The sequence below is a fragment of the Martes martes genome, assembly GCF_963455335.1.
Source record: "Martes martes genome assembly, chromosome: 10".
NCBI classification, from domain to species: Eukaryota; Metazoa; Chordata; class Mammalia; order Carnivora; family Mustelidae; genus Martes; species Martes martes.
This window is the reverse complement of record NC_137898.1, coordinates 63,185,313-63,198,811: the sequence shown is the minus strand read 5'-3', so window position 1 is coordinate 63,198,811 and position 13,499 is coordinate 63,185,313. Positions and strand designations below refer to the sequence as shown.

At 42.7% G+C, this 13,499-nt stretch overlaps 2 protein-coding genes across 3 annotated transcripts in view; one reads left to right on the top strand and one right to left on the bottom strand.

Moving 5' to 3' along the window:
* Positions 1–8,589, bottom strand: part of AAMDC (adipogenesis associated Mth938 domain containing) — a 40,374-nt gene extending 31,785 nt beyond the window's left edge. Inside the window, exon 1 of the mRNA XM_080817824.1 lies at positions 8,481–8,589. The gene's annotated coding sequence lies outside the window, so the exon portion shown is untranslated. The remainder of the gene's footprint in view (positions 1–8,480) is intronic.
* Positions 8,590–8,726: 137 nt separating this feature from the next.
* Positions 8,727–13,499, top strand: part of RSF1 (remodeling and spacing factor 1) — a 158,649-nt gene continuing 153,876 nt past the window's right edge. For both annotated transcript variants that reach the window (XM_080814913.1, XM_080814912.1), the window contains exon 1: positions 8,727–9,213. In XM_080814913.1, coding sequence (XP_080671039.1) covers positions 9,027–9,213 — 187 coding nt within the window. In that variant the 5' untranslated portion in view covers positions 8,727–9,026. The remainder of the gene's footprint in view (positions 9,214–13,499) is intronic.

The following is a 13,499-nucleotide window of genomic DNA, read 5'->3' as shown; positions in this document are numbered from 1 at the left end:
TTCCTTGAGATTTCTTCTTTGAGCCACTGATTATTTGGGTGTGTGTCACTTAGTATCCACATATAAATGAATCTTCCAAATTCTCTTCTGTTTTTCATTCTGGTCTAACTCCATGTTTAGAGAACACATTTGGTATAATTTTAACACTTTTAAATGTGTTGAGACTTCTTTTTTATGCCCTAGCACACGGTTTATCTTGGAGAATTTTCCATGTGCACTTGAGAAAAATGCGTATTCACTATTGCTGTCCAGTGTCCATAGGTGTATGTTGGGTCTAGTTATTTTATAGTATAGTTCAAGCTTTTGTTGTTGTTGTTGGCATTCTTCTTAGTTTTCCTAGGTGACCATCATTGAAGTCTCCAAAAATTATTGCTGAATTCTCTTCTTCTCCTTTCAATTCTGTCAGGTTTTGCTTCATGTATATTAGGGCCTTGACGCATTGACTCCTTGTGTTTTTTTGAAGATCTTATTTATTTATCTGAGAGAGAGAACGAGAGTGCGCACAAGTGGGGAGGGGAGGGAGAAGCGGGTTCCCTGGTTATGTGGGGCTCCATCCCAGGACCCTGAGATCATGATGGGAGCTGAGCTGAAGGCAGCTGCTTAACTGAGTGAGCCACCCAGGCGCCCCCTCCTTGTGGTTTTGATAAACTCTAGCTTTAGGAATGAAGCACTGACCTTTATATCTCTAGCTGTAGGAGTGAAGCACTGACCTAGGCTAATGCACTGAGTACATTCAATTTCACTTTCTACACTGGTTACACTGGCTGAATGGTTGAATATGTGAGCTGAGATGTACCAATCAGTGTCAGTTTGGGGACTTTTTGGAGGAAATTCTGAGATACTGAGGCTGGGATGGATAGAATATAGAAGGGTACCTTAAAACTGTCAGTACCAAAAGGGAAAGCAGTCTGAAAATTCAGCCCATGCAGAGGAAGGTAACACAGAGAGACGTACTAGGAGACTTACCACCTCATCAGACCATACCTCAAGCACGAGCTACCATACCATTGGTCTTTTCATTATGTAAGGTAATAAATTTCCTTTATTGTTTAAGCCTGTTTATCCTTTACTTGCAACTTAAAGATTTTGACACACCTTAATGACTCACCAATTTAATGATATCCAAATGTCACCTGTTTGGGTGTTTTTTTTTTTAAGGTTTTATTTACTGATTTGTGTGAGATAGTGAGAGAGTGCATGAGAGAGCAAGCACGAGGGGCTGGTATGGGAAGGGCAGAGGGAGAGGGAGAAGCAGGCCCCCTGAAGCAGGGAGCCCAACGTAAGGCTGGATCCCAGGACTCCAGGATCACAACCTGAGTCGAAGACAGATGCTTAACTGACTGAGTCACCCAGGCACCACCCCCTCCAAATGTCATCTTAATAGTATTGAAGAAATACTTTTGCAATTGGTTCTGCTCGGCACTTGGAGAACTGATGTGTGATATACCATAAAATTCCACTGAATGAAAAATATACAATAACTACTATAGTCATGCTTAGATGTCATCTAGGAATATGGAGTTAAAACAGAAATTTTACCCAATAATATGTTTCTTTTGACATATAATCAAGTGATAAGGATCTGATTTGTTCATTCATTCAGGCATTCATTCATTCATTTTCCTCCACATGTAAAGCTAAGGGAATGTGTTTCAAACTCTTTGCCTAAATCACAGCAACAAATACATATCATTATATCATAACACACACACTTAAAAACATATTTTGTATGTATTTCTTGCAATATATTTATTATACTTTTCCTTATTTTGTGATACACTATATTCTGTACTATTTTTTTTAGCACTCCCCCTTTTTTTTAGTACTGTCCTATTTTTATTTTTTCATTTTTAATATAATTTTGGCCTTGATCCACCAAATTGATTTTAAAACCAACTAATGGGTCATGACCCATAGTTTAAAAAGCATTACTGCAGGTTAAAGCTATATTAAAAAAAAAAAAATAGAGGGCAGCATGTGCACTGACTACATCAAAATGGGAATGGAATTCTAGAATAGGGTCTGCTGTGTCTGTACTGAATGGACAATTGCTGGGAGTTGTTAGAAAGAAACTGAGGTAGCCAGTGTGCCATGTATGCCACGGATTACTTAGGAGGCTCACTCAGGGCAGGAGTTCTTCTGCAATTATAACGTAAGTACAGTATCTTAATATTTTAACAGCCAGTATAACCTTTCTAGTCCACATTAGTGAATATTAGTCTTTGCTGTACAAGATACTAAACTGCATAATGTGATCCCTGCCCTCAATTATCTAATAGTAAAATTAAAACATGTATACACATAGCAACAATATGAGATATAATACATTTTAATATCAGCAGTTTCCTACATAAATTTTTGTAGAAAAAAATCTTTATTCCACCAGAGAAATTAGTCTCAGCCATTCTTTTAAGACAAAAGAACAGACTAACGCATAACTCTTTAAAAAAAGATGGTAAGACTCTTCTAAAAGCGCTTTCTTCAATGAGTAGAATTCTGCCACAACACAGAATTTGGTTTTCATTAGGAAAAGAAAAAAAGGCTGGTTTAAATCTTGTTTATATTACAACTTCCTTTTCTTTTTGTATATTTTCTTATTAAACTATCTTGAAGGACACAGATTCCTATTTCTGTTGACACTTAATAGCTTTTTCTCTACATATAACATACACACACCCACCCATCTAGATGTATTAACTCTTTAAAAAGTGAATTCTAGGGGCACCTGGATGGCTCAGTTGGTTGAGTATCTTGACTTTGGATTTCAGCTCAGGTCAAGATCTGAGGATCCGGAGATGGAGCCCCATGTTGTTGGGCTCCCTGCTCAGCGGGGAGTCTGCTTCTCTCCTTTTCTTTCTCCCTCTGCCCCTCCCCCTGTAAGCACATGTGCTCTTTCTCTTTCAAATAATAAATGTGGGGGGAAAAAAGTGAACTTTAAACACAGTGATGTAAATTTGCTCATGACTGATTAGGAATTCCCCAAATTGGCTTCACAACTAAATCCAATTCCCTCAATATACATTTACCAGGATTACAGTATCTGTTTAAAAATATATGTAGCAAATGCAAAGATAGTATGTTGTGGAGACAGAAATAGGTATTAGTTACTCTGTTGTAAGGCAGATTTATCAATGCAATTTGAGATAATTGAGGGATAAGCCATTAAATTTTAAAATTGAAGCACAGTTACATTCTGCTAATTGCACAAATATTTAGAATTTAAGGAGTTTTGATAAATGGGGGCACCTGGGTGGTTCAGTCAGTTAAGCATCTGCCTTTAGCTCGGGTGGTGATCCCGGGGTGCTGGGACAGAGCCCCATATGAGGATCCCTGCTCAGCAGGGAGCTTGCTTCTCCCTCTCCCTCTGCCTGCCCCTCCCCCTATACTCTCTCTGTCAAATAAATAAATCTTAAAAAAAAAAAAAAAAGACTTTTGGGGCGCCTGGGTGGCTCAGTGGGTTAAGCCTCTGCCTTCGACTCAGGTCATGATCCCAGAGTCTTGGGATCAAGCCCTGCATCTGGCTCTCTGCTCAGCAGGGAGCCTGCTTCTCCCACCCCCTTCTGCCTACCTCTCTGCCTACTTGTGATTTCTGTCAAATAAATAAATAAAATCTTAAAAAAAAAAAGAAAAAGAAAAAAAAAAAGACTTTTGACAAATGTATAAACTTGGCAACCAAAATATAGAAAGTATCCAGAAAGTTGCCTTGTGTACCTTTGTAGTCGCTCTTTCAAGTTCAAAGGAAACTGCTAATTTGATTTCTATTCCTGTAGATTAGTTAAACCGTCATATTGCTGGGATTGTATAGTACCTATTTTTTGTGTCTCTCTTCTTTCACTCAACAGGCTTTGAGATTCACTCATGTTGTAGTATCAAGTGTCTATTAGTATGAACAGTAGCCTGTTGCAAGAATCAATCACAATTTATTCATCCAGTCTTCTGTTGACAAACATTTGGTTTTAGACTCTTTAGTATTTTGAATAAACTAGCTATTCATTTTGAATGAACAAGTTTTCTTTTTTCCCTAATAGGATGAGAAATATGAACCATCTTAAGAAATCTCTTATTCATAAAGTTAGACTGAGTGTAGGTAATTTAATACATGTTTGATGGCTTCTTCATGGCAGTAGCAATAAAATAAATACAGATTTTTTTTAAGGCTACTCTATCTTTATATTCTAGTCTGATGTATATAACTCAGTCACTTAATGACATAAACTGGGATTAGACTCTTGTAACCCTCAGCTTCTCTGGGTCCAGAAAGGCAAAAAGAGGTGTTATAATGAGTGTTTGTTTATTTTCTTTTCAAGAACAGACTCACTGAAGGTATGATCTAAATCTTGTAGTAAAACATTTCTTATCTTTTGGGTGGATATAACTTTCTGATGCCCAAGGACTTTGTTCCCATGCCAGTTTGGATTAGAAAAGGGAGAAACTCTAAACTTACTTATCAGTCTCTCTTTGAACAATAGTGTGAGGATTGAGAAAAGAAAAGTATAGTATAAGGCTTTCTTTTAGTATGTTATTTTACAACCCATGGGAGAGTAGGAGGTGAAGAGCTGGAATAGCTGAAAGTGAAACCTAGAAAGGAAGGGGTGGAGGTAAGGGTTATAAAGTTATTAAAACTTAATTAGGTTGAAATTTCTTTCTATCAAAGTTCCTTCACAAATTCCTTTCTCTGCTTCACAAAGATGTAATTTCATTTGTAATTGTATATCTGCCCTTTATTTAAGGTCAATTAAATAACAATTTTATCAAGATTTTCTGTATCCTTCTGCAAAACTGTTATTAAGGATGTGTTCTAGGTCAGATTTTTCTTAAACTGGGGTCTTCAGGTCCCTAGGTCTAGAGATACATACTTAGCAGCCTGAGAGTTCTACCAATGTTTTAATTTAGACTTGGGTTTAAGCAGTGTTGCTTAAAACAGTTTTTTACTACACATTAAATGCAAATGCATTTAAATGCACTTCTCTTTCACTATGATAACTCACAATCATAGACATTTTCCTAAAGTAAGGCTTTACTTTCTTTCTTTCTTTTTTTTTTTTTTACTTTTTTATTGTGGGAAAATAGATATAATCTTTTTTTAAAAATAATTTTTTTGAAAAAAGATTTTATTTATTTATTTGTCAGAGAGAGACGGACAGAGAGAGCACAAGCAGGGCGACAGGCAGGCAGAGGGAGAAGCAGGCTCCCCACTGAGCAAGGAACCAAATGCAGGACTCTCCCAGGACCCCGGGATCAGGACCTGAGCTGAAGGCAGATACTCAACCGACTGAGCCACCTGGGCATCCCTAATTAACCATTTTTAAGTGTATAGTTAATTGGCATGAAGTACATTCACACTGTTATGTTGACTTTAATTTCTCACAGTAGTATTTCTTAAAACGGAATTTTCAAGAGTATTGGAAAAATTCAAAAAAATTCTTTCCCTTTATTATTTTTTAAAAGATTTTATTTATTTATTTGACAGAGAGAGATCACAAGTAGGCAGAGAGGCAGGCAGAGAGAGGGAGAGAGGAGCAGGCTCTCTGCTGAGCAGAGAGCCCGATGCGGGACTCGATCCCAGGACCCTGAGATCACGACCTGAGCCAAAGGCAGCGGCTTAACCCACTGAGCTACCCAGGCGCCCCCAAAATTCTTTCCCTTTAAAAAGAGTTTGTGGGGCGGGCGCCTGAGTGGCTCAACTGGTTGGGCCCCTGCTTTCAGCTCCTGTCATGATCCTGGAGTCCCGGGACTCCCCGCATTGGGCTCCCAGCTCTGCGGGGAGTCTGCTTCTCCCTCTAACCTGCTCCCCTCTCATGTTCTCTCTCACTCTTTCTCTTTCTCAAATAAATAAATAAATAAAATCTTAAAAAAAAAAAAGAGTTTGTGGGGTGCCTGCGTGGCTCCATCAGTTAAGTGCCTGCCTTTGGCTCAGATCATGATCTCTGAGTCCTGGGATTGAGCCCCTTGTCTGGATCCCCGCTCAGCAGGGATTCTGCTTCTCCCCCTCCCTCTGCCACTCCCCCTGCTTGTGCTCCCACGTGCGCTCTTTCTCTGTGCCAAATAAATAAATAAAATCTTGTAAAAAATAAAAAAGAGTTTGTATATTACTCAGGATTAGGAGTCAGTATTCTAGGTTATAAATTCCATTTACGATACAGATTTTTTCTCTTTTTTTAAATTCCTATTTTGAGAGAGAGAGAGACAGAAAAAGAGGGCACACCTGAGCAGGGAGGAGCAGAGGGCGAAGGAGCAAGAGAATCCTAAGCACGCTCCAGGTTCAGTACAGAGCCCAAAGGGCAACTCAATTCCAATGACCCTGAAATCAAGAGTTGGAGGTTTAACCAACTGAGCCACCCAGGCACCTCTAGATTTTTTTCTCTCTTGATAAAAATGATTATTTTTTTCTTTAGCTAACGAGAATGATATAGACCATTATGTTTCTTTCCTGAAATACAGAACAAAATTCAATAATTGTAAGCACTTTCTCTGTTCCAAATATAGTTATTTGCCTATACTGTATATTTTACCTTTGATTAATCACAAATTTTCTGATTTTACATGGTCTATATCATACCTTGTTTCAAATTCTTTTTAAGTAGTTTTAAAAAATTTTAAAAGATTTTTTAAAAATTTAAAAAGTTTCAAAAAATTTTAGTTAAAAATTTTTTTAAAAGATTTTATTTATTTATTTGACAGAGGGAGACACAGTGATAGAGGGAACACAAGCAGGGGGAGTGGCAGAGGGAGAAGCAGGCTTCCCGCTGAGCAGGGGGCCCAATGCAGGGTTGGATCACAATACACTAGGATCATGACCTGAGCTAAAGGCAGATGCTTAATGACTGAGCCACCCAGGCTTCCCTTTAAAATTTTTTTAAGATTTAATTTATTTGACAGAGAGAGGGAGAGGGAGAGAGAAATAGAGCACAAGTAGGGGGAGGAGCAGAGGGAGAGGGAGAAGCAGCAGGAGCCACCTCCATTCCAGGACCCCAAGATCTTGACCTGAGCTGAAGGCAGGCGCTTAACTGAGCCACCCAGGAGCCCCTTAACATTTTTTTTTTTTTAGTAGTTTTCAAGCCCAGCATGGGGCCCAAGGATAGGCTTGAACTCTGGACCCTGAGATCAAGACTTGAGCTGATATCAAGAGTGGTATGCTTGGGCGTCTGGGTGGCTCAGTGGGTTAAAGCCATTGCCTTCGGCTCAGGTCATGATCCCAGGGTCCTGGGATTGAGCCCCGCATCGGGCTCTCTGCTCAACAGGGAGCCTGCTTCCTCCTCTCTCTCTGCCTGCCTCTGCCTACTTGTGATCTCTGCCTGTCAAATAAATAAAATCTTTAAAAAAAAAGAAAATTCTGGTTCAAAGTATTAGACTATATAAATTATAGGCAAATTCAGTCTAAATTTCAGAAATTCCTTTATTCAGTAATAGCAACTAACGTTTTAAAAATAGTTGCAGTGAATGTGCCTGGGCATTGTGCTAATCAATTACCAGGAATAGCTAGTAAAACCCTATGATGTAAGTACTGGTATCACCCCCACTTCACAGAGTTTCAAAGAAATGAAGAATCTTCTACAATGGCCTGAAGCACTTTTTTTTAAAAAAAAGATTTTATTTATTTATTTGACAGAGAGAGATCACAAGTAGGCAGAGAGGGAGGCAGAGAGAGAGGAGGAAGGAGGCTCCCCACCGAGCAGGAACCGGGATCATGACCTGAGCCGAAGGCAGAGGCTTTAACCCACTGAGCCACCCAGGGGCCCCCTGAAGCACTTTTGATAGGACCCACGTAAGGCTGACTTCTAAAGCTCAGGCTTCTAACCATAGTGCACCTTGAATCCCAAGTTACGCATTCTACTTTGCATGATTGATGGTTTTCTGAGATTCTTTGTGGTGCTCACTTCTGGCCCCAACGAAGTCGAACCCTGTCTTTTAACAATTGTTTTACTCTTCCACCAAGTCGCTTATCCTGTCGGTCCTTTCAGTGGAGTCCCAGCCCACCCTATGACCCTGGTCCCCCTAAAAAGTCTCGTCCCATGAGATCCTCGTGTCTCAAGAGTCCCTTCCCCTCCCACCTTGGCAACCACAGCAGGACCCTGTACCCTCATACCTTGGTTTGTCTGAAGAGTTGGTCCCTTCAGACCATGACCTCCTACCAGGGCCCCAACTCCTCAGACAGGTGATACTAGCAGAGCCGTTCCCACGGGCTCCCGCCCCCCCCCCCCCCAGATTCCTCAGACTCTGTTTTCCAGCACAGCTGAGATTCTTGTACCCAGAAGACAGCAATACCCCTCACAAAGCTTCGCAGGCACTTCTCCCTACAAAGGTCCCATCCCAACCCCTAAGTAAGGGCACTTCTCTACCTTTCCTTTTCCAATCTTCTCCCAGAATCATGCTTTTTTTTTTTCTATTCTTCCCTTTTTCTGCTTCTTATTCATGCTCCCCAACTTCCCCCACCACCTGGTGGCCGGGTTTCAGTTCCCGGAGCTCCCCCCAAAACTTACCCAACGTCCTCTCTTCAGGAGAGTTGCGATCCCAAGCGGCTCCGCGCTTTACCTCTCACCTTGGTCGCTCGGGCCCTCTCGCTAGGCCCTCCCTCCACTCGCCCCGCCCTGAAAGCGCCTTTCAGCCAGTCTTTGCCCGAAGCCCCGCCTCCTCCAAACCTATTGGCCACCACTCGAAAAAGTCCCGCCTCTTCAGCTTCCAGTCCTCCTCCCTGCCCCGCTTCCCTTGTTTTCATTCCTCCTGTCACACGAGGCAGTGGCAAACCCAAGGTGGGAGGGGCGAAGTAAAGGGAGGGACGGTGGGTGCGGAAAGAGGGCGGAAAGTGAAAGGCATAGAGCGCCTCTCTTTCCCCCGTCTGAGTCGGTTCTCTACTGCTCCGAGCAGCCGTTGTATTGTGGGATCGCGGCGCCGTGCTGGAGACGCTCGGAACCACAGGGGAGCCCACTCACTAGCGCCTCCTGTTGTCCGTAAGGCTACCCTGCCATTCCTCGGAGCCCAACTCCCTCCACCCCCCCATCGCCTCCTCCTCCATCCTCCAGTTCAAAATGGCGGCGGCGGCAGCAGCGGCGGCCGCGATGGCTCCTCCGGGCTGCCCGGGTTCGTGCCCCAACTTCGCCGTTGTCTGCTCTTTCCTGGAGCGCTACGGGCCGCTGCTCGACCTGCCTGAGTTGCCGTTTCCCGAGCTAGAGCGAGTGCTGCAGGCGCCGCCGCCGGACGTCGGCAGTGGAGAAGGTAAGCAAGGGGCCCGAACGCCCGGCGGGAAGCGGCCCTGGCACGCTCCTTCTCTCCTCTCTTCACGGACCTCCCGGGCCTTAGCGGCTCCGTCTTTCCCCTGGGGCGCAGCTCCGCCCGGCCCGGCTTCTCCGCCCAGCCCCCAGGGTCTTGGGCAGTGGGGAGGCGGGGCAGAGACCCCCTAGGGCCACTGGGCCTGGCGCGGAGCGGAGGTGGGGGCGTCGCAGGCTAGGTGTGGGCTGGGGGCGTGGAGTGGTCATTGTGCTGGTCGGCGGCCCCTGGGACTGTTCTCCGGCGGCAGTGGCCGGTCCTCCACCCCTTCTCCCCCTGGGTGGCGGGGGAAGGGGAGCGCAGGTTCCGGCCAGCTTTGCGCTTTTCTCCTCCTCCCCTCCCTTGCTCCTTCCCCTCCTCCCACCATCCTCCCCACCATCTCGGGGGAGGCTGGGCTCATCTTCTCGGGGCGCCCCTTTCTCTCTCTCCACCTGGGTGGGCGGGGGCCATTGGACACTTCAGCTCTCCCTCCCTCTAGTGGGAACTCCCCCGAGAGAGTCGCTCTCGTCTCTCTTCCCTTCCCCTCGAGGGCTGGTTTAACCCCCAAAACTCCTTCCTCAGAGTAGGGAGGTTTGCTCCTCCCTCATGGGAGGGGGTCCTCCTCCATTCTCGCTTTGGGGGTCGAAGTCGGTTCAGCTTCTCCACTTTGGAGGGTAGAGGGTTAATTTTTCCTCCCCCATAGTTTTCCTCCTCCCTCTCCCCACCTCCCCCCAAATAATAGAAAAGCATCTCCCCACTTTTCTAATCCCTTCCCCCTTCATCTTGGCAGCAGGGCTTAGGGGAAGAAGTCGCCCTCCCATTTGCAGGGTGGGGTGGGGGGTGGTTAGTATGTAGGCTGGAGGAGGGGCTCAGACGGAGGGGGAAACAGTTGAAGAAGGTGCTTGTTGCTCATGTTTCTCTCTCTGGTGCTGCTGGTCTATTATTGGTGTTCGCAAGTGGTGCTCCTTCCACATAAGGCCACCGCGCGGGTGCAGGGCGCATGCTCTGCCCGGCCCCATTGAAACTTCCTGCTGCTGCTGCTGCTGGTTCTTTTCGCTGGAGCATCTCAGCGCTGTGCCTGCTGCCTCCAGCTTTTACACTGATCGCGCGTACACTCACCCCTTATTTATTCCCGATCCATGTCTCTCGTTTCCTGGTATATTTCTTCCTTCAGAGGAGGTTTTTTTTTGTTTTGTTTTGTTTCTTTTCTTTCTTTTCTTTTCTTTTTTTCCTGTGTTCTGAGCATTGCCTTTATATGGGAACAGCTCTTGGCTTGAGAAGAGACGTTTTCCAAATAGATGTTTTGGGGGTTTTTTGGTCCGTATTAGGTTGCTAAAGTGGACTGGGTATTGTATAGGACAGATACCTATTTCCGTTCTAAGAAAACAAGGTTGCTGTTCAGTTCTCAATGGAATTGAAGAAGTTTGTTAACCGAATGTATTTACATTTCTAGGAAGGGTCCAGGTGTGAAGTTTTTCAAAATAATAGCTTATGGAATAAATGATGTGGCTACTAAAGACTCAGGTTAATATAGCAGTTATGGTACAGGCCTATATCTCTTATCAGTAGCCCAAATCTCTACCCTTAACAAACTGTGGCATATAATAGGGTAGGGGCTTTTTTGTTTGTTTGTTTGTTTTTTGTTTTTGTTTTTAAATTAGAGAGAGTGAGAATCCACAAACAAGGGGGAATGACAGAGGGAGAGGGAGAAACAGGCTCCCTGCTGAACAGGAAGCATGACAAGGGGCTGGGTCCCAGGACCCTGGGATCATGGCCTGAGCCAAAGGCAGACTGGCTGACTGAGTCACGCAGTCGCCCCTAAAAGGGTAATTTTTAAATGTAGTATAAAATAGGAGTGATGAGTTACATTATATAAAGACTTCCTGCAGAATTTCTTTAACACTTAAGCTTCCCAATATAGTTAACTATCGAATTGCATTTATGTTCAAGTTTTAGAGAAGTAATTACTGTGAAGTAGAATGCCTTAGTAAATTGCTTTTAGGATACCTTTGGAAGTAATAGTAATATATGTATCTGAGAGAAATTTGGGAATTTTGGAAAAAGGATAGCTGGCAAATTGTTTTTGGAATTTGCTTGGACCAAGTTTAAAGGCAGGCATAGACCTGTGATGGCAAGACAAGTTGTCTTGCCTTCCATTTCTTTTAAGTATTTTGGCCACTGCATTTGGCTTGTTATAGAAGAAAAAATATCAGGGTCAGTTTAATAGTTCCTGTTACCTTTCCATCTAGAGTTGAACAGTGGACTGCCAGCTAAGTGAAAAATGAGAAATATTCTGGGCCGAGAGATTATACCAGTGGGCTCAGCCACTGTATAATTATAGATCTTGTCATAATGTGATTTAAGAATAATTATTAATTAATGCTACACAGTTCCAGATACTTGGCAAATGAAAAGTCTCTGCAGATGAAATGCCATACTGTTCAGGGAAAAGATTTTCCGGCCTTTGGTGATGGTTACCCTACTTGTAACAGGTGGATTAAACAATACTGGTCCAACCAACAAGATTTGTACTGAGTCTTTTTGGAAAGGAGTTGTGTACTAGAAAGAATTAAAAGACACTGATTTTAGCATGGAACAGTAATATATAAGTTGTAGAACAAATTACTTAATTTCTGTATACCTCGTCTCCTGAGTAAATAGAGATAGTATCTCAGGATCAAATGAAATATTTCAAAAATCCTTTCATAAACCAAGCACTTACAGTATTCTTGTATTACAGGGTTTTGTTTTTTTTTTAAGGTTTTATTTATTTGACAGAGAGACAGAGAGTGAGAGAGGGAACATAAGCATGGGAAGTGGGTGAGGGAGAAGTGGACTCCCCTCCCCACAGGGAGCCCAATGTGAGGCTCCATCCCAGGGCCACCAGGACCATGACCTGAGCCAAAGGCAGATGCCCAAAAACTGAGCCACTGAGGCACCCCTGTATTACAAATTTTATTAAAGATGTTTGTGAGATAGAAGATACACCAGTGGATTTGGAATTAAAATGTTAAATTCTTAGCATGTTGTGAGACTAAGGGTATGAGCACAGGTATAATATTGAGCCATTACGCTATTTGGGAAAAGTCTTTGTTACAATCATTTGAGTTTTGCTCTATGTGAAATTGTATTTTTAAAAGGAAGTTCTTAGTGCTGCTGAATCCTAGTTTATAAAACTTTTGGTTTTTCCTAGTGTGATTGTCCATTAAAAGGTGCTTTTGGAAGTATATTCTTCTGAGTTACCAGTTTAAAACCTTTTACCTAGTCATTTTTGTCATAGGTATAGCAACATTATGGCATCCTTTGAAGGAGACTGTAGTTCTCTATATTGTCATTGTTTAAGCACTTTATGATCTTTTCCCTAAAAATTTGTTCATAAGTTTTTATTTGACATTGTGACTTCAGCTTAGAATGTTTATTTCGTTTAAATGTGAATGATTTAATAACAACTGGCATTTATTGAGCATTTACTGTGTACAGATATCATCTTATTTGTCATAACTATTCTTTGAGGTTGGTACTATTACTTCTATTTGGCAGGCATAGATTAGTTTCTATGCCCAGTACCCAAGATTATATGATATCTGATTTTTTTTTTAAAGATTTATTTATTTATTTTAGAGGCAGGAGGGGAGAGAGTACATGTGCTCACTTATATAGGGCGGGGAGAGGGGGAGAGAGAATCTCAAGCCGACTTCCTGGTGAGCGTGGCGCCTATCTTGGACCTCCATCTCAGGACCTTGAGATCATTCCCTGAGCCAAAATCAAGAGTCAGATGCTTAACCAGCTGAGCCACCCAGCAGCCCTAGAATATGATTTCTAACCTAGGTCTGTCTGAGTCCAAAGCCACAAAATTATATAATACTTGCTAGGGGCCATGTTCCCAGCACTACACTAAGATACCCCAGCGTATTGTCACCAACTTACAGAGGTGCCATGTGGTTGTTCAAATTTTCAAAGAACATATAGCAGTACTTGACATCTGTTGGTTGCCAGGTAAATTACTAGCTTCACATAATTCCTGATTTGAACATTAGATTGTGCTACATTCCTTTGGATGATGTGTCTTTGTGAAGTTGGATTTTTGGAGGTTGCTGTGACAAAATGCAAATATTGCATGAAGATCAGTGAGAAATAGGAAATAAGAATAGCAGTGTCCAATTTCATTCCAGGGTTATGAGAAGTAGTGCATTGAGTAACTATTATATGCATTCTGGAAGTACGTAATTCTGATCATTTAAGAATGAAGTAAAAAC